The 21,605-nt window shown below is 41.6% G+C and overlaps 1 protein-coding gene across 1 annotated transcript; it reads right to left on the reverse strand.

Annotated features, from left to right (window-relative positions):
• Positions 1-10,856: 10,856 nt before the first annotated feature.
• Positions 10,857-19,911, reverse strand: LOC138755161 (tumor necrosis factor receptor superfamily member 11B-like). Its single transcript, XM_069920577.1, has 4 exons — positions 19,643-19,911; positions 17,811-18,180; positions 15,885-16,067; positions 10,857-13,786 (listed from the first exon to the last, which is right to left on the reverse strand). Exons 1-4 carry the CDS (start codon positions 19,655-19,657, stop codon positions 13,467-13,469), a joined length of 888 nt encoding a protein of 295 aa, XP_069776678.1. The 5' UTR covers positions 19,658-19,911; the 3' UTR covers positions 10,857-13,466.
• Between the last annotated feature and the right edge of the window lie 1,694 nt (positions 19,912-21,605).

Genomic DNA, 21,605 nt, shown 5'->3' on the forward strand with positions numbered 1-21,605 from the left:
TACAAGAATGGGAGGATTGATGAGGAATTAAGATTGTAGGCAATTTAAAACTCAGGGTCACATCTGTAGTCAGGAAAGAAATGTCCATGAAGTAATAATCATCCAACTTAGGTTTGGTTTATTCAATGTAAAAGAGGTCACACTGCACCCCAAATGCAATTCACTGGATTAGAAGAAGCTACCCTTGAAAGGACTGTGGTGATACGACCACCAGCCTAGGAGAGTCGAGCTGGCCACATTCAGCTATGACATACAGTACAGACCAGGGAAGTTCAACGACTCCCCTGACGCTCTGTCCCAGACCTGCGCGGTGGTGCAGGCCGACCAACTGCAGGCACTACATGACTCCCTTTGTCACCCAGGCGTCACACGCCTGTACCATTTTATCAAGTCTCGAAACCTTCCCTTCACCGTACAAGAAGTCTGGACCATGACCAAGTCATGCAGGGTCTGAGCAGAGTGCAAACTGCTCTTCTTCCACCCGCCACAGGCCCACATCGTCAAGGCCAGTCAGCCCTTCAAATGGCTTAGCATCAACTTCAAGGGCCCCCTGCCTTCCACGAACAAGAATGTCTACTTCCTCATGGTCATAGACAAGTACTCCCGTTTTCCCTTCGCCATCCTGTGCTCGGACACCTCCACAGCCACAGTTATCAGGGCCCTGACGCAGATTTTCACCATGTTCGAATAGCCAGCATTCATCCATAGTGATTGGGGGTTCGGCTTCATGAGTGAGGAGCTGCACCAGCACCAGGTAGTGCGAAGCACTGCGACTAGTCACATGACTTGTTACAACCTGAGGGGCAACGGGCAGATGGAGCACGAAAATGGGGTGATCTGGAAGGCAGTCCTCCTGGCCCTGAGTTACAAAGGGTGGACCGTCAACTACTCCGAGGCAATCCAAACCATTAGGTCACTCTTGTGCGCGGCGACAAACTAAACCCCTCACAAGTGCCTTTTCTCATTTCCCAGGAAATCGGCGACTTGAATCTCACTCCCTGCTTGGCTCACTACTCCGGGTCTGGTGCTCCTACGCAAACATATACGGGCCCACAAGGCCGACCCGCTGGCTGAGCAGGTGCTCCTCCTCCACGCCAACATCATGTACCCCAGTGGCCATGAGGTCACAGCCTTGACCAGGGATCTGGCACTAGCAGGGGCACCACCACCACCCCAGCATCACAACTACCCAGCCCAACTTCCCCTCCATGGGTACCCTTGGCCCATCCAGGATCTGGGGGCCAAACCACTCACTCTGCCCCTCTAGCAAACCCCACTCCTACCGATCCACAACTACCCGGCCAACCCCCGGCAACAAATATACAAATAAACACCACGCTGCCCACACCGACACCCGCCCCGACCCAGCGCAACTACATCCTCACCGACCTTTGACCAGGAGCCATCCCTGCGATGGTTACAGAGACTTTGATGGCCACCGGACCATCTAAACTTGTAGATAAAGTTGTAAATATCACCCAGCACCATTTTACACAACCTCCCCCACGCTCCCGGACAATTTTAAGGGGGTTAATGTGGTGATACAACCACCAGCCTACTGCAGGGGCGATCTCTGTACCTGCAGGAAGACCAGTTAAGGGCTGACTCCACCTGGCTGTCTGTCAATCAGCCGATCCGAATATAGACTTGAGCCGGCCCCTCCTGAGTTAGTCACATGGGAGCTACCAAGGCATGAACTGGTGTTCAGACTTTTACCTGAATAAAGCCTGTCATACAGTCTTTTGAGTTTTGTGCTTGCTTGCTTGCTGCTACCTCAATGCACCACAAGGACTATTTGTGAGAAGAAAACAGGTGAGATGGGAATGAAAGACCAGATCAGGGAATGCCGATGGGAAAAATAATTTGTAAAGGATGATCTGTTGAATGAAATGGAATGCAAGGTCCAGGGAGTTCTATTCTCCTGCTCATGAAGAAAGGTGTTAAGTAGAGAGGTGTGGGAAACAGGTGAGAATCAGTCAGTTGTTTTCACTATGGTGGAGGGGAAGCCATGATTCAGGAAGGTGGAAGACATTTCAGGGACATCTGTGTGGCAAGTCTCACCTCTACAGGATTATGACAGACTGAAGATGAGGAAGGATGAGAGCAAATATGGTCAAGATAGTCTGTTGGAGTTTAGGGCTCATCCACGACAACCCAACAACCATAGACCTGATGAACAATTTCTGATTTTGGTGCAGGTTCTCAGCATCTGCCATTTTTGTTTCACTTGTTAATTCCTGCCCCAATTTTGGCAGAGAGACAGTGCTGCCGGAGCTGCTGCTGTGCAGGCTCAGGAGAGTGGAGAGTAAAGACACAGCGCCGTTCCAAAAGATTCAACTGCCCGGACCTTGTGCCAACATCTTCACAGAGGCTTGAAACAGACCCCTAAAGGTGCCGGTGGTGTTCATCAGTAAAATCCTGCAACCATGGGGGTTTCTGCCCAAGATGGCAGTGCCTGTGCTTTGCAGCAGCCACAAGGCATTGTAGAGTCTTGGATGCAGCAGTCTGGTGCAGGACACCAGAAACAGGAAGAAGAACCCTGAATTGAGAAGGAAAAACAGAGGAGACACTACAGGAAAGGTGTCCACAACAGCAAACCACCGAGGGGCTCAGTGGCTGAAGGACCCACACAGGCTGCGGGCCACTAGGGATCCACATGGGCTGTGAGATGCTGGAGACTGGCTCGTGGGAACCGGATATTGGAGCCAGGATTCGAGAGGTTCCTGAGGTCAAGAGGGGGGTCCTGAAGGGCCTCAGGCATTGAAGACTTCATCATTGATTTGGAGGTTTGGATCTGGAACTCAGGTCTCCGATGAATCGAACAGGAGCCCCAGCCCCCAGCCCCCAGCACCCAGCCCCCGCCCCAGCCCCAGCTGTTTCCGCAAAACAGGACGTATAGCGCTAAAGAGCTGGCTCTGAATGGGCAACTAAAGCGGCATCGTCTGCAAAGAGTAGTTCACGGACAAGTTTCTCTTGTGTCTTGGTGTGAGCTTGCAGGTGCCTGATGATTATCCAACTGCACGAAAACCAACAAGGTCGGGTCAGATACAGCAATGGGCTCTCCGAACCCTTCCCCATTAACAATGGCGTGAAGCAAGGCTGTGTTCTCGCACCAACCCTCTTTTCAATCTTCTTCAGCATGATGCTGAACCAAGGAGGTCCTCTGGACTTGTAACAAATGGTTCTTTTCAAACATGTTACATCAAATACAGAAAAAAACTAGTAAAACATGTTTTGCTTCAAAGAAATGTGAACAGGTAAAGATAACAGCTGTGGTAAAAAGACTTCTTGTTTTGTTTTCACCTGGATTTCACTATTAATATGCCCAGATTGTGAAGCATTGCGCCAAGAGATTGGGTGGAGGCACTTCTTAAAATCCCAAAGAATGATCAAATAGTAATGAAGAAGGATTTGTATTTGAAGCCAGTCAAGATCAGAGCTCGGTTTCCATGGAAATGGAATGTAATAAAACATGCAGCTAAAAAAAAAGCCAGGTGTTCCTCTCAGACAGATAATGACACCATTGAGCAGAAACAAAGCAGAGATGATTGAAATGTAGCTAGCAAAGCCAGCACTTGTCACTGGTTACAGGAATGTGCAAAACTCTTTTGCACATCAAGTTCCATCCTGTCCAAGCCCCTTGTACTATAGGTGTCCCAGTCAGTATTAGGGAAATTAAAATTTCACAGTTCACTTCCCTACTCTTCTTACAGCTCTCTGCAGTTTCCCTGTATATCTGCTACTCCAACTCCAATTTACTATTGGGGAAGGGAGCAAAAATAGACCTTCATTAAAGTGATGATTCCCTTCTTGTTTCTAAGTTTTAACTACATAGCATCACTGAACAATCCTGCAAGGGCTTCCTTTCTGTGTCATTGTTATGTCTTCTGTCATCAAAAGGACAACCTCCTCCTCTCTTTCTTGCAGATGCTGAAGATCCAGCTGCGCTGGATGGGTCACGTCTCCAGAATGGAGGACCATCGCCTTCCCAAGATCGTGTTATATGGCGAGCTCTCCACTGGCCACCGTGACAGAGGTGCACCAAAGAAAAGGTACAAGGACTGCCTAAAGAAATCTCTTGGTGCCTGCCACATTGACCACCGCCAGTGGGCTGATAACGCCTCAAACCGTGCATCTTGGCGCCTCACAGTTTGGCGGGCAGCAGCCTCCTTTGAAGAAGACCGCAGAGCCCACCTCACTGACAAAAGGCAAAGGAGGAAAAACCCAACACCCAACCCACCAATTTTCCCTTGCAACCGCTGCAATCGTGTCTGCCTGTCCCGCATCGGACTGGTCAGCCACAAACGAGCCTGCAGCTGACGTGGACTTTTTACCCCCTCCATAAATCTTCGTCCGCGAAGCCAAGCCAAAGAAGAAGAGATTGTACTGTAGCATCTGTATCATGGAATATTAAGATGACAGTCTTACCCTTCTATCAGTCTTGTTTCTGTCATGACTATAGTGTCCCAATCTCGTAAGCTATCCACGTCCTAAGCTCTTCTGCTCTACCTGTTAAAATTCTTACATTGAAATAATTGCAGTTTAAACCATGGGTCTTTCCTCTTTCTTTGTTGTCCTGCTACTGATCCTGTCTATTAAATTTGCACTCTTTGAGTACAGTACAGTATTAGTCCCCAACTTTGCATCTGCTTCTTTTCAGCTCTGGGTGCCACACTCCTGCCAATCAAAGTTGGTGTAATTTGACAACGAATGGCCCATTGGAGGACCAGAAAAAATACATCCCAATGAAAACTAAAAACCAATTCACCATCAAAAATTGTTGATGTATTTTAAACACAGATAGATAGAGAAGAAACAAAACAGGATAAAAATCAAAACATTAAGAGTCTATTTGCTAAAACTGTAGGTGGACTATTTTCCTCAATGAATAGGAAGCCAAACACAAAAACACATTCTGAAATCTCTTCTGCTATGTACAAAGTTTAAGTGCCCGAATGATTGAATTTTAAAAAGATCCGATTCCTACATGGAGCTCAGGATCAACCATCTGCTATGTACAAAGTTTAAGTGCCCGAATGATTGAATTTTAAAAAGATCCGATTCCTACATGGAGCTCAAGATCAACCATCTGCTATGTACAAAGTTTAAGTGCCCGAATGATTGAATTTTAAAAAGATCCGATTCCTACATGGAGCTCAGGATCAACCATCTGCTATGTACAAAGTTTAAGTGCCCGAATGATTGAATTTTAAAAAGATCCGATTCCTACATGGAGCTCAAGATCAACCATCTGCTATGTACAAAGTTTAAGTGCCCGAATGATTGAATTTTAAAAAGATCCGATTCCTACATGGAGCTCAAGATCAACCATCTGCTATGTACAAAGTTTAAGTGCCCGAATGATTGAATTTTAAAAAGATCCGATTCCTACATGGAGCTCAAGATCAACCATCTGCTATGTACAAAGTTTAAGTGCCCGAATGATTGAATTTTAAAAAGATCCGATTCCTACATGGAGCTCAGGATCAACCATCTGCTATGTACAAAGTTTAAGTGCCCGAATGATTGAATTTTAAAAAGATCCGATTCCTACATGAAGCTCAAGATCAACCATGTTCCTCCCAGGTTCTCTGTCTGTATAATACACTGTGGGTGCTCGACATCTTCAATAATATTCAGATGGAAATTTCAATCTGGCCTTCAAAAGCAGATTGGAGCCACTCTACTTTAGAGACCTGTCTTAACCTTGAATGAAAATATGTGCCTCCAACAATAAATCTCTCTCAAATTTTCGATCCATTGCTCCATTTTTGACCCCAACTCAATTGCAATTGTTCAATTGTATATGGTGCTCTGTCCATCACAACTCTAATTCCCACTCTCTCACCCCTCCAACTACCGTCATAACTCTTAATTCCCAGGGACTTTAGACTCCCCACCTCAACTGTATCTCAACCTCCAATCTACCCATTTTCTTGCACATCTTGAATATCAGGATAAATAGAGGAAAGGATGGGACAATGTTATGTGTGTCAATATTCAGCGATGCACAATGTTAAACAGCTAATGTGCACTGGAATTCTGGAGAATGCCTTCAAATGCATCAAGAGACTCACGACACCTTATAATTCAAAGACCTCCCAGTTATTTTAGATCTGTGTGCCATTATTATCAGAAGCACAGATGCAATTAAAAGCCTTAGAAAGGATCATATTTCCCATTCTGTTGGTACTTGCGTGTTAACTGCAAAACAATTTGCTAAGCACTGCAATGGCTAATGTCCTTGTGTTCTGGAACTTCTCAGTTTTCAGTAAATGGATAGGATGCCCTGAAAGAGAATAAGTTACATTTCTCATTTAACCCCTTCTACAGGTCCTCTTCCTGAGATTGGATAGATAATTCCAAAGATATACAAACTACCAGATATTGAGTTACTCTTCAGCCAGTTTTACATAGTTATCTCTTCATCCTGGACATAGGCCTTCTTTCCAGGTATTTACTGCCTATGAGAGAGAAGGCATCCTTTCAGCCCAGCATGCCAATGCCAGCTCCTAGCGAACTAAAGAGTGAAACATGGAAGTCTGCAGATACTGTAATTTTAGTCAAAACACAGAAATGCTGGAAGAACTCAGCAGTCTTGCAGCGTCCATAGGAAGTAAAAATATATTACTGATCTATTGGGTCTGAGCCCTCCCTCAAGGTATGAATTAAAAGCTGGGGCAAAATAGGAGGAGGAATGGGAGGAGGCACAGAGATAAGATGTTAATTGGATATGATAAGAGGAAAGGTGAGAATTGATTTTGGCTCTGTCTCCTTCCAGGGAAAAAAGAGAGAGCGAGCTAGATGAAAGGGGACATGGGGAAGAAGGTGGGTGGAGGTAGGAGAGGTTTCTAATGGAAACTGGAGAAGTCAATATTAATGCCATCCTGATGGAGAGGGCCCAGACAGAAGAATATATGTTGTTCTTCCAATTTATTGGTGGTCTCAGTCTGGCAGTGCATGAGACCATGGACAGATATGTCAAGAGAATGGGGCAGAGAAATGAAATGAGTAGCCATGGGGAGATCCACCCTATTCTGGCAACAGAGCCGAGATGCCTCAACGAAATGATCTCAAGTCTACGTCCAGTCTTTCCGATGTAAAGGAGACCACAATGGGAGCACCATATATAATAGAAGATCCTTGCAGATTCACAAGTAGTGTTGCTTCATTTGGAAGGACTGCTTGGGGCCCCATATTTGGGTGGGGGAGGAGGTGTGGGCGCAAGTGAAGCACCTCCTGCGGTAACGGGTAGGTACCAAGTGAAAGGGAGGAGTGGATGAGGGAGTCCCAGAGGCAGCGGTCCCTGCAGAAGGCAGAGAGGGGAATATGTATCTGGTGGTCGGATCACAGAGTAGGTGGCGGAAATGGCGGAGGATGGTATTGTGATAGAATATGTTGTGTTTTATATTGTGTGACAGAGTATGTTGTGTTTGTATTGTATATAGATATGTTTTAAAGGATAAATTGAGGGAGGGTTTTATTGCAGGTCACATACAAACACTTCAAAACAGATCTCATTTAAAATACTGGAGCTCTGCTCAAGCTAGACAGGCCGGCTCCAAATACCTTTGCAAAAGCTTTGGGGAGTGTCCAAGGGACTTCACTAATGGAATGTTGTTTTGAAAAGCAACAGATGAAAGAACTCAGAGGATTAGGTTCAGAGCTGCAGTCTGTCTGAGGGCTATTTGCTGTTCTAAGATGGTCATGTGGTTTTGCAAGCAGAGAGAGTAAAATAGGCTTTCCTCTGAGAGAGAGGGAGAGAGAGAGATCTGCAGTGCTAGAGTTCAGCAGCAGCAGCTGGGACTGGAATATGACAAGCTGGCAAGCTAGTGGAAAGACCCCATTTTGAAGACGGGTTGTGAATGCTTAGTTCAGCCTGGTCAAAACCCTGTGGTCCATACAAGAGGAGAGGACTGGCTTCCTAATGTTTCACTTTAAATAAGGGAAACAAAAAGGAACTCTGTGATGGCCTGAAAGAAAGAGGGCATCGTCTGTAAAATCCTGATGGGGCAAGTTTCTTCAGCAAGACACTGGCTTGGCTGATTAAAAGGGATCAGTTTTGTGGGTGTCCAGGAACAACAAGTCTCTCAATGTTAAATTCTGTGCACAGTGTAAGATTTGCCTGCAACCAATGAACTTGGAGGAATGAGAAGTGAGACTGGACTGCGAATCAAAGAACTTATCTGAACTTACATACACATTACACAAATGTGTGCTTAGAATTAGAAGGGGGTTAAGTTAGGTTAGTTAATAGTAATAAGTTAGAGTTTGATCCTGTTTTCATGTTTAAAGATAATTAAAAGCAACTTTTGTTTAAGTAACCATTTGTCTTGGTGAATATTTATTGCTGCTGGGTTTATGGGTCCTCTGGGCTCGTAACATTTTTTGGGGATCATCCTTTCGAATTGAAAATTGGAGGTTTGGGATCTTAAACTTTTGAATTTATTGTAATTTGTTAGTTAATTGGTTTTTCCAAGCTAATTTAAAGCTTGTGAGTGGAAAAACAGCAGCAATGGATGTTGAGACATTTTTGTCACAACCATCACCTGCAGAGCTGCAGAGCAAGAGAAAAGAGAAACTGATGGTTATTTCTAAGGTATTAAAGCTGATTGAAGTCAAGCATTGGATGAGGAAAATACAAATATAGAGGATTATAGTGAAATATTATATAGGTGAGGAAAAATGTGTTGATAAAGACAGAAAATTTTCTGGAGGATAGATCTTTTGAATTGCAATTGGAGTTGGAGAAACTGAGAGTGGAAGAGGAAAAAGAGAAATGGAACTTTAAGGTGCAGAGACAACAATATGAGGCAGACCAAGCTTATTATCTTAGGTATACTGGAGCAGCTCAGTCACTGTTGTTGGAAAAATGTTTTAATTCTTGATCAAAAGGCTGACATGGGGAGATGCCTTTGATTAAAGGTGTTGGAGGTGAGGTAGAGTCCATGTCCCTTCACAACACTGTGCTGAATTCAGAATTGGTTAAAGGACTTGTTGTAGTAGAAGTAATTTCAAAGTTACCCATGAAAGGAGTCTCATTTTTATTAGGGAATGATTTGGCAGAGGATAAAATTGGGTCAGTTTTGAGATTAACAAATCAGCCTAGAAGGGAAGAGGTTGAAGAGGATTGTTAGAGCATGTGTTCTAACAAGGTCTTTGTCTAAGAAAATGATGAGAGCTGAAGAAGATCCAGTAGAGACTTGCCCAATACTTCTGAAATAGTCTTGAACGAGCAGGTTAGTTGTGAGAGTAAGGATTTATTTTTGTCAAGGAAAGAGTTAATTCAGCATCAGATACAGATCTTGTTGACTTAAGGGACAAAGCAGTAACTGAAGAGAAGATGAAAAAATGGCTTGTGGATATTACTTGAAGGGTGAATTGTTGATGAAGAAATGGAGACCTCTTGATATTCTTACTAATGAAGAGTGGGGGAGGGGGGATTAATCAGGTGGTCATTCCTGGAAATAACCGGAATTAAATTGTAAATCTAGCCCACAGTACACCTTTGGGTGGTCATCTTGGTATAAAGAAAACCACGAATAAGATTTTGAGACAAGTTTTCTGGCATGGTTTGAGGAAGGATGTTGTAAATTGGTGCCAGACATGTGACTTTTGTCAGGTTGTGGGGAAACCTAACCAGGGTCCTCCTGTAGCTCCATTGCAACCTATTCCTGTTTTTGGGGAACCTTTCACTAGGGTTATTGTGGAATGTGTAGGTCCCCTGTCTAAAACTAAGTCTGGGTAATCAGTACTCGTTAACAATTATGTGTTCGGTGTCGAGATTTCCAGAAGCTATACCATTAAAGAATATTAAAGCCAAAACAGTGGTAAAGGCTTTGGAAAGATTTTTCACTATTTTTTTGGATTACCTAAAAAGATCCAGAGTGATCAAGGATCTAACTTTATGTCTGGGTTGTTTCAGCAGATTTATGAGTTTGGAATAAAACAGGTCACTTCATCTGCGTACCATCCTGAAACTCAGGGAGCTTTGGAAAGATTTCATTCTACTCGTAAAAATATGATGAGGATTTATTTGCATCATGGGAAGCTGTGCTGGATTCATTAGGTTTCAGCCTTTTTGAAATTGTGTTTGGACACCAGTTTAGAGGACCTTTAATATTGATAAAAGAACAGTGGGTTAATGAGGATGTGCAGATGGACTTGCTGGATTATGTTTCTAAATTTAAAGATAGGTTACAATAAGTGTGAACTTTGGCTCAAGAGAATTTAGAAATGGCTCAGGGTAAAAATGAAGCATTTATTTGACAGGAAAGCTCAAGTGAGGAATTTTAAGACAGGAAGTAAATTTTTAATTTTGTTACCAACACATGTCAATCCTTTGAGAGCTAAAGTTTCTGGACGATACGAATGATGTTGACTATGTTGTTAACATTCCAGATCGAAGGAATAAAACTCAAGTTTGTCACATAAATATGTTGAAACCTTATTATGAGGATAAAGGTAATGGAGAACCATCTGTATCAGAGGTGTTAGTTGTTGACAGGGTTGAGGAAGTTATGGATCATAAGATTATGGAAACAGAATCTTGTGAAGATAACCTTAAAGAAACCATAGTTCCTGTGCGCCTGCCTAACTCAGCAATTTTTGAAAGTTTGGAGGAAAAGTTAGTCCATCTTAAGTCATAAGAACAGATGTAGTTGAAAGAATTAATTTTGAAATATATACATTTGTTTCCTGATATGCCAAATAGAACATCAGATTTACATGATGTGGATGTGGGAGAGGCATGTCCTATAAAACAATACCCATATAGACTAAACATTCAGAAGAGTAAAATCAATGATCAGTAGTTGGAATATATGTTGAGAAATGATATTATTAGACCTTTGAAATCAGATTGGAGTTCTCCTTTTATTCTGGTACCTAAACCAGATGGAACTGTTAGGTTCTGTACAGATTACAAGAAAGTTAATTCAGTAACCAAAACACATGCTTATCCTATTCCGAGAATAGATGACTGTGTTGATAAAATTGGGAAAGCTACATTTCTTATTAAGTTGAATTTGTTGAAGGGTTACTGGTGTGTACTTCTAACTGAGAGAGGAAAGAATATTTCAGCTTTTGTAACTCCATCCAGTTTACATGAGTATAATGTGTTACCTTTTGGCATGAAAAACACCCCTGCAACATTTCAAAGGATTATTAATTCGGTAATCCAAGGGTTAACACATATAGATGCTTATATTGATAACTTGGTCACTAAAAGGCAAGAACATCTAAGGCAATTGGACAAATTGTTTGCAAGATTATCCAAAGCAAACTTAACTGTTAATTTAGCAAAAAGTGAATTTGCAGATGTAACATACTTTTAGGTCATGTAGTCATGGCAAAGTTGCACCTATTCAAGCTGAGGTGAATGCAATTTCTGAATTTCCTATCCCTAATGGCAAGAAAGCAGTGAGAAGGTTTTTAGGAATGGTAGGATATTATAGGAAATCTTGCAGAAATTTTGCTGAGGTTGCTCTTCCTTTAACCAATGTTTTGAAGCGGAAAAATTTGTGAGGACTAAAGTTTCTCAGACAGCTTTGGAAAATATAAAGGAGATGCTATGCCATTACCCTGTTTTAAAATCTCCTGATTTTGACAGACCATTTTCTTTAGCAGTGGATGCCAGTGAGGGGGCAGCAGGTGCAGTTTTATTACAAAAACATAATGAAATTGACCATCCAGTTGCTTACTTCAAAAAAATTCAATATTCATCAAAGGAACTATTCCACTATTGAGAAGGAACTGTTGTCTATAATATTAGCTCTGCAGAATTTTGATGTATATCTCAGTACCGCTCATGAACCAATTGTGATATTTATTGACCACAATCCTCTGGTGTTTTTGAATAAAATGAAGAATAAAAACAGAAGATTGTTAAACTGGAGTTCAATATTGCAAGAATATAATCTGCAAATTAATCATAGCAGAGGTACAAATAATGTGATAGCAGATTGTCAAGATGTTCAAATTGATCAAATATATTGGATTACCTTGTTATACATTGTGTATTGTTATGACTGTAGTGATTTTAAAGTCAGTTTAGTTTAGTTATAACTGAATTTTAACTCAAAATTCTTTTGTATGGGGAAAGTGTGACAGAATATGTTATGTTTTATATTGTTTAATGTTTTATATGTTTTTGGGAGATAAATTGGGGCAGTTGTTTTTTAGTGTGGGTCACATAAAAACACTTCAAAACAGATTTCATTTAAAATACTGGAGCTCTGCTCAAGGTAGACAGGCCGGCTCCGAGGGCCTTTGCAAAAGCTTTGGGGCGGGCAGTATAGAGACTTCACTCACAGATTGTCGTTTTGAAAAGCAACAGATGAAAGAACTCGCACAGACTGTCTGAGTGCAATTTGCTGTTCTAGGAGGGTCACGTCATTTTTGCAAGCAGAGAGAGAAAAACAGGCTTTTCTCTGTGAGAGAGGGAATTCAGTTCTGCAGTTTTTACAGTTCAGCAGCAGCAGCTGGGACTGGAACAGGACAAGCTGAAAAGCTTGTGGAAAAACCCCATTTTGAAGACAGGTTTTGAGTGCTTAGTTCAGCCTGATCAAAGCCCTTGTGGTCCATACAAAAGGAGAGGACTGGCTGCCTAATGTTTCATTTGAAATAAGAGAAACATAAAGGAACTCTGTGGTGACCTGAAAGAAAAAGATTATCATCTGGGAAACACTGATGGGGCAAGTTTCTTCAGCAAGACACTGACGTAGCTGATTGTGTCCAGGAACAACAAATCTCTCTCTGAAAACTGACAAGAACCTTCCTGAGCAGTAACATTTACCTTTCAAGCACCAAAGCCTGGTGAACTTCATAAATGTTAGATTCTGTGCACGGTATAAGAATTGCCTGTAACCAGTGAAGTTGGAGGAATGAGAAGTGAGATTGGACTGTGAATTAATAAACTTTTCTAAACTTACTTACACATTACATACATGTGTGCTTAGAAGTAGAAGGGGTTAAGTTAGGTTAGTCAATAGTGATAAGTTAAAGTGTGATCCTGTTTTCATGTTTAAAGATAATTAAAAGCAACTTTTGTTTAAGTAACCATTTGTCTTGGTGAATATTGCTGCTGGTTTTGGGGTCCTCTGGGCTCATGACAGTATGTTGGATGTGGAGACTGGTGGGGCATTTAATAGTGTTGTATGTTGAAAAGTATGCCTTCTCATCGATCATTTGTTAAATCAATTGCTGTGTGCTTTTGTTTATCTTACTTCTAGAAAACAACAAATTAGTGTTCTCATACTACAGTCTTACAGACAATCAGTGAATATTCAAAACTTTATCATATTTTATATATTTACAGACTAAGTTAAAATTATGATAGATTGCTTGCAAGGTACTTGGGGAAAGTGAAATGAGGAAGGGTTGTGAAGGAGAGTGAGCAATGGGTATTATACATTCATTCTCTAGTGAACAGAGTTGAGTTCATATTTTCCACATGCTTCCATTTTCTAATTTTGTGCCACAGCACACCTTTCAATAAATGCATTACATCTATTTCTGAGGAACTTTTTCATCACTTTTTTCACAATTTTATTGAGCTTCACTTTTCTTAGAATTTTCACCAAGTCTTCTGCAGATATATGAACACCCTGCTGCATCTTCCATTTTTTAAGTAAAGGAATAATCTGCAGCTTGCCATTTTTTACTTGCTTCCTTTCATCTCGGGGCGAGATGCCGAGCGCCTTTCCGAGTTGCAATATTTTCTTTTGCTTGATTTTTTGCCGCCCCACAAAATAAAAAAGAGCTTGTTCGCACTCTGAAATACCCTCTGAAACAAAATAATTAAAAAGTTTTATTTAAATTTTGCTTTCGAACTGTAAGACCTTTCACGAGGTCAACAAAATTAGCTACAAGTTTGCAAAACCAATCGTGTCATGTCATAAGGCATCTTAGATCAGAAGCACAATTTGCATGTGCTCTCAGTCAAGCATGGGTGCTTCTCTATCAAAGATCTGTTGGTGACAGCAAATTATGTACAGTATTATTGATGATAATGGATATCTACCAAGCCACAACAGCCTTATAAAATGTGAGCATGCTGAAGATATCTTTAACAGTCATCCTTTTGCCTGTATACATAGTAAACATTTAGTGACCTAGGAACAGGAATCGGTGCCTGAGCATCGAAAGCAAAAGAAGACTTTGCAGGAAAAAAATCAGACAGGAGATTGGAAAGTGAAGGCAACTCAATCCGAAGAAACTTTCCATATATGTAAGTACAGCTGAAGAAGAACCTGCTCCATCTAATGGTTTGGTATCGACACTTCCCACATCCCTAAGAAGATAGGATCACGGAATTTGAGTGGGGTGCTGCCTCAGCTGCTCAAAGCACTTCAATTCAGCAGTGAAACCCTATGCAGCTGATTTGCATGGAAAGTGATCATGTTCAGTCTTTGGGTCCATCTATTGCTATTTGGAAAAAGTGTTAGGCTCTTTCAATGAATAAAATGGGTCCCTACCACCTGTTGAAGAGGCCCCTCGTGAAATATTTTACTGAAAGATTGGGGAGGATTCTTTCATAAGCAGAAAATAATTTATAAAAGGTGAATCATTTTATTTATCATTAACATTCCAAAGAAATTGGAAGAAGCAATCCTTTTCCAGATCTGCAGTTTCTCTTGTAGTCATCTTCCTGTTTATGAGACTTGGACCTCTGCTAGAAAATGAGTAATCCATTACTTTTGTCTTTGCTCAGCAAACTACCTCTGGAGAGCTGGAGAGATTGTCAACACCCAATTACTGATGAGTTTACTGACTGAGGAAAATTTCCATTATTCCTGGACTTCCTAATTCAATCACACAGTGATTATACTGTGCTGAGTTTGAACTCAGAGGAAAGGCTAAGATAAAAGTTTTGATCCCTGGATTTCCTAATTCAATCACACAGTGATTATACTGTGCTGAGTTTGAACTCAGAGGAAAGGCTAAGATAAAAGTTTTGATTCAATGAAAACTAGCACACAAAAGAAAGATGTTTGAAAGTGCAAGAGGCAGTGCCAATCAGATTAATCAACTCGAGCAGATTGGTGAAAACACAGATTCAGCAGGAAGACTTAAAGCTGTATGTTAGGTTTTGTTGTCAGCCTGATAAAAGACCAGCAATGGGCCACCTTTTTATCTGCTGATCTTTGTTTTCCTCCAGGATAGCAGGAAGTAGACTCGGTATTAATTCAGTACCTACTGTTCAGAGTGGGGATAGTTGAAGTTGAGGATCAAAAGTTAGTTTGCCTTTAAAAGGGAAACAAATTAGTAAATAATTCCCAAAAGTCATATTTTTACCAGCAAGTAATGAAGGTCATAGTTATAAAGTCACACAGCACAGAAATAGCCTTCAACTGGCCGTCCATGCCAACACCAATTTGTAAGCACCCATCTATACTCATTCCATTTTAATTCTCTCTACATTCCGATCAACTCTTCCCAGATTTTACCACTTACCTACAATCAAGGAGCAATTTACAGTGGCCGATTAACCTATCAACCTCACACCTTTGGGATGTGGGAGGAGACCAGAGCATGTGGGGGAACCTGCACCATTCACAGGAAGAACATGCAAACTTCTGACAGACTGAAACAGAGATCAGGATCAAACTCACGTAACTGGAGCTGGGAGACAGCAGTTCTAGCTGTGCCATTGAACAAATTATTTGTTTTATTTCCAAAAAAATAAAAGGTCAAGTTTATTTTAAAAGCTTATGAATTCTGCCAATAATTAATAACCATAGAAAGTCAAAACAGGTCCCTTCAGCTTCACACATTTTTGGCAAATTATTTCATGTAAATCCTGTTGCTATGGTTCTCCCATTTTATTATTATCTTAAGAATCTGTAAGTTCACAAGTAGGAGTGAGAAATCTTTGACGATACCTTCAGAAACATGCGGCTGGCAGGGACTGCACAAGTTGTCATGCCACGCATTGCCTTTAATATCCAGCTCCAAGCCCAATTCAGTGCAGTTTGTATGCCTCTTACATAGCAGAGAGGCAGAACTCTCTGATGAAAAGAAACCAGGACCACATCTTTTGCAAACTGTATCTCTGTATGGAGTACCTGGATAACAGAAGAGGGTGATTGGATCATACCCACAAAAATAAAAGACGTTTAAATAAAATAACAAACCAAAACTTTTGTTTCAAAAAGAGTGAATTCATCATTAAAAATTCTGATAAACTTTGTTTTTATTTGGTGGGAGAATCCACATTTTGCCATCTTTTACTGCTCATGTCCCATTTATGTTGTATGCACTTACAGACCTTGTTTCTTGAATGGACCTCCAATCGATAAAAGATAATGCCCCTGCAGTGTTTAACTGTACTTTTCCCTATATCCTGTACTTTATCCTTGTAACATTGTCTCCCCCTCCTTCGATTCTTTTTTCATGATTGCATTCCAAATTTTATTGCTCTTTCTTTACCAGCTATGCCTTCAGCCTGAGGCCCCAACCTTCCCTATCCTTTTTTTGTTCCTGTTCTTTTTTCCATTAAAATACTTCTATAATGCTCTACTGACAAAAAAAAATCTGTTTTCTAATATGTTAATCTGTTTTGACCAAATATCATCTCTTTGACTAAGTGAAGAGCCAGTTACTCTCACGTAGCTTCTTGTGTGACTTGCTGAAAATCATTATTGGAAACACTGCTATATTAAGAGCACAATGTGAATAAAAATTGTTGTAACACCTGGACAGCCACCAATATATTCAGTAACTAGTTCAGAAGAAAAACCGTGGAAATGGTGGATGCAATTAGCATATCTTATAATGGAAAGCTGAATAAGTACAAGAGGGAAAGAAATTTAAAGAATATTCAGAAAATCTAAATTTAAGCCAATTGGGTTGATCAACTATTCATAGAATCATACAGATGGAACAGGCCCTTCAGCCCAACTCATCCTTGCCAATCAGATTGGCATTCTAGGTTAGTCCCATTGGCCTGTATTTTGTCCCTAGTCTATCAAACCCTTCCTATCCCCACATCCGTCCAAATGTCTTTAAAACATTGTAACTTTACCCGCATCTATAGCTTCTCCGGGCAGCTCATTCCAGTTGTGGACTATCCACTGAGTGACAAAGTTGTCCTTCAAGTCCTTTTTAAATCTATCCATCACCTTAAATCTCTCTCTCTAGTTCTAGAATAATCTACTCTTGGAAAAGGCAGTGAGCATTCACTTTATATATGGTTCCCATGATTTTATATAGCTCTTTAAGGTCACTCCTCAACCTCTACACTCCAGGAAATAAAAACTCAGTCTATAAAGGTTCTCCTTTTAACTCAAGTTCTTCTGCATTCTTTTCAACTTATTGACATCCTTTCTATAGCTGAGCAACCAAGCATGGTCTCACCAATACCTTCTATTGCTGTATTATGATGTCCCAACGTTTGTACTCAAAACCTCATCCAATGAAGACAGGAATGTCACCATTCTGACCACCTTCAGTAAAATATGCTCCTGTACTTCCAGGTCTCATTCTTCTCACTCTCCAGAGTTTGACAATTAACTGTGCAAGTCCTGCCCTGGTTTGAGTCAGTCAAATTCCATTTGGCACTCTTTTGTCCACTTTCCCAACCAATCTAGATCCTCTTGTAAACTTAGCTATCTCTCCTTATTGTCCACATCACCACCAATTTTGGTGTAAACTGCAAATTTACTAATTATAATAACATATTCCCATCAAAATCATTAAAAAAAACAAACAACAGTGAACCTTATATCCCATAAATATTATGTACTACATAATTATTAGTTTATAAATGGGAAAACATGTTCAGTTTACAAATATTTAACAAATTTTACCTGGAGTTTCAACTTCAAATCCTTGAGGGCATTCTCTATGTTTTATACAAAATTCATACTTCAGGAAGTATCCATCCTTGCATTCACAAATTCTGTTGTGGAATTGATTACATTCATGTTTAACATATTGATTTTCATAGCAGAAATTATTGCAGTATTGACACTTCCGTACATAATTCCAGAATTTTGTATAATGATTTGCTGAGCAAGGTGCACAGATTGTATCATGGTCTTTTGTGCAATATGTCTTCATATAAAATCCTGGAGGGCAGTGACGACAGATTCGACCTTCATGTTGATAGGTACATTCAGGTGCACAGGACTGGCTTCTTGCATAAGCAAGAGAGGCAATAACCAAGCTGAAGAACCACTGAGGAGAAAGAAAGGTTAATTTCAATTGTCCAGGTCATCTCTGTGCAGTCAATAGAGTCCGACATATAAAGCTACCTAAATATATATTTTCTTGCATCCAAGGCTGGGTTATGTGCCTGACATAGAAGGTAAGTCCATCAGGATGCACCTTCATCCAAAAGAGAATTTATTGTTTCAAAATTTTAATTTAGACATACAGCACGGTAACAGGCCATTTCAGCCCATGAATCTGTGCCACCCAATTTACCTACACCCCCAGTAGTTTTGAATGGTGGGAGGAAACCAGAGCCCCCAGGGAAAACCCAGACATGGGGAGAACATACAAACTCCTCAGAGATAGCACGGAATTCGAACCAAAGTCCTGATTGCTCCGCGAACCGCGACGCCAACCGTGCTGCCACTTTAGTTACTGTTAGGGAAGACGACTCATTGGGGAAGGCAGCAGTACCCAAGTTCATGACACGATGGGTGGCTTAGCAGCACAGGAGGACGAGGAAAAGAGTGATTCCTGTATATACAGGAAATATACAGAAGCTGCTGTGGCTACAACTGGGACTCCCAGTTGGTGCAGTACAGCAAAATGCTGAAGAAACTCAGCAGGTCATGCAGCACCCATAGGAGTTTCTCCAAGAATTGCTTGTGGGGGTGATAAAACTGAAACTGTTGGTATCTTCAGGCAGAATCTCTGGAAAACCATCCAAAATGTGAAACAGCAACTGTTTCTCTTTCCACTGATTCTGCTGAGATTCCTGCATGTTCTGTTCTTACTTCAGTCTTCCAGCATCTGTAGATTTTTTAAACTTTCAAAACTACAGCAAATGCCAACCAGCATTCTTCTCCAACCCTGCAGATTCTTTCTTTTCAGATACCTATACCTCACCGTAAATCTGCGTTCACTCCAACCTCGAGCTCTATTTGCTTGTACTAAAAACGTCCCCGAGTCACCTTACTTTCCTAAACCTTCCACTTTCATTTTGTACATACCCGCTCTGTCACACCTTTTATGGTTTTTAATCTCTCTCGATTGAAAAAGCGAAGCTTCTTCCATTTGACACATTGCTAAAATCGCCCGGTCCTGGGCACCAAATTGGACCGGTGTATCTTTCCTTCGCGCTGACTCGTGGACAATTTTTTTGCTCGCTGTTAACCAAGTAGAAGAAAGTGCAATGTCGTCCTGACATATTCAAAATTAGTGGACAACTTTTGGAAATCTGGAGACTCCAGAGCAGATTCTGCAATCTGGTGGATAGTTTTAACACAGCCGCTCTTTCTCACAGATTCCCCACCTTAAGTACTCAGTGTCCATTCTGAACACAATCCCCATCCAGCTACTGTTCCGATCAAATCGTGGAAGTTCTCTCTGGGACGATACAGACTTCCATACTTAAATTCTCCGCACAGTCTGGAGTTTGCAGTATCGGCACCAACTGGGTGCTCTCGCTCATCCTCTAACAACTCACCTCTTTGCCGAACATCTCAGCGCTTGCAGTGATTTGCTGTTGCAGACACGTCGGAGTCGAGCGTTTACTGCATCCTGCTGCGGGCGGACGGGGTTTAAAACCTCTCGGGAGTCACCGGGGAACTCCCGGGCTTTGCCGAGGCGTGAATCCTTCCAACCCCCCACCCCCTAATGTGTCAGACATCTGTTCAGATATGCTATCTCAAGTAGGAAGCTGGAGAAACATTGCATGAACGATGTTCGATCACAAAATGATGCTGGCACATTGCGTTGGTTCAACTGCTGACCTTCGGTGGCGACTGCCCGTCTTCACTGCCCTCCTGACTGGTGTCTCAGTCACTCAACTGCTTGGCTCGCGACCATCTCTACACCCCCTCCCCACTCTGTCTGAGGGGTGGGATGGTAGGGGCAGGCCTCCTCCAGTTCATGAGGCACTTCCACAATCTGTCCCCCCATTAGAACAGAATATCAGCAGGGGCTCAATTTTTGTAAGATTACTCCTACCACCCACGGGTCTTTCTGACTGTCTATAATCTTGTACCAGAACTCTCTCGCCCACTTCCAGTGATCTAGGTGAGATTTATAGGCGATGCTTTTTTTTGCAATCGGGGACCCAGATCTGCAGGTTGCGGCCAAACCTGCGTTCTTTTGGCGTGTGTTTGTGGTAGAATGTTTCTGTATCCCAATAGGAAATCTGAGATTTTGTGTGTCCAGGAGGAATTTAGAAGTTTCATGGTTTTCGTGGCTTTTTTGAGTGTTTGCACAAAACGTTCTTCCTCCCCATAAATACGTGGGTGATAAGGTGCAGACAAAATATGTCTGATATTGTCACGTATTTTTAAATGTTCTGATGTAAATTGAAACCCATTGTCCACAACTAATTCATGAGGCAATCTGTAAGTGGCAAAGATAGCTCGTAGACAGTAAATTGTGGGATCTGCTTTGGTATTTTTCAGCTGTGAAACTACTGGCCATTTGGAGTGTGCATCCAACAGCTATTAGCAAGGTCTCATCCATGAATGGTCCAGCGAAGTCTACATGAATCCGATGCCGGGGTTTGGATGGCCATTTCCATGGGTTAGCTTCAGCTTGCAGCATTTTTGGCTGCATTGACTGAAATACTTTGCATTCTCTTACTGTTGTTTCAATGTATCTGTCTATGGAGGGCCTCCAGACGTGCATCCGGGCTAGTGCTTTCATCCGGCCCAGTGCTTTCCCTGATGGTTGTGGTGCAATGGTAACGTGGTAGTTTGCCATTTGTCTGGAATAATTACGGGTACCCCATAGTAAACATCCTTCTTTGACTGATAGTTCATGGTGGCATGTGTGGTAAGGTTTTAGATCTCCTGGAATGACTTCAGATTCGAGCCACCCATTAAGGGTGAAGTATAGGATTTTGCTTAATGTTGCCTCTCTTCAGGTTTCCTTTGCCATCATCTGGGCTGTTGTTGAAGTTGTTATTGGTTGACGGTTGCTGCCCCTGCTGTCCATTTAATAATTTCTTCTCGTTGTTCTGTCTCAGGTAGTGGCCTGTGTGATAAGGCATCTGTATGGCTGTTGAGTGTTCCTCGTTTATATTTTATATCATAGTTATACGCCGCCAGTAGCAGGCCTATCTTTGAATTCTGGCTGCAGCTAATACTGGTATACCTTTATGTGGCCCCAAGATTGAACTAAGAGGTTTGCTGTCTGTGATCGGGCTGAATTTTTTTTACACCAAAAATTATTGCCAATCCTTTTTCTAGTTGGGTGTAATTGTGTTCACTTGTGGTTAATGTTCACGAAGCAAATGCTACTGGTCGCTCATACATTTTGCTGTGATTTGGGATAGTACCACTTCTAGTCCCACTGGTGAAGCATCCACGGCTAATATAACTTCTTTACTAGGGTCGTAGTGGATCAGCACCTTATTTGTTGATGTTAGTATTTCTTTTAGTTGATCGACTGTTTTTAGTTTCCATGTT

Source organism: Narcine bancroftii, chromosome 2, assembly GCF_036971445.1.
Source record: "Narcine bancroftii isolate sNarBan1 chromosome 2, sNarBan1.hap1, whole genome shotgun sequence".
In the NCBI taxonomy this organism is placed as follows: Eukaryota; Metazoa; Chordata; class Chondrichthyes; order Torpediniformes; family Narcinidae; genus Narcine; species Narcine bancroftii.

Coding starts and splice junctions, on each gene's coding strand:
- LOC138755161 (XM_069920577.1), bottom strand. Junction 16,068..17,810: donor ATTTGAAGTTGAAACTCCAG/GTAAAATTTGTT, acceptor TCTGTTATCCAG/GTACTCCATACAGAGATACA. Junction 13,787..15,884: donor CCAGCCGCATGTTTCTGAAG/GTATCGTCAAAG, acceptor ATTTTGTTTCAG/AGGGTATTTCAGAGTGCGAA.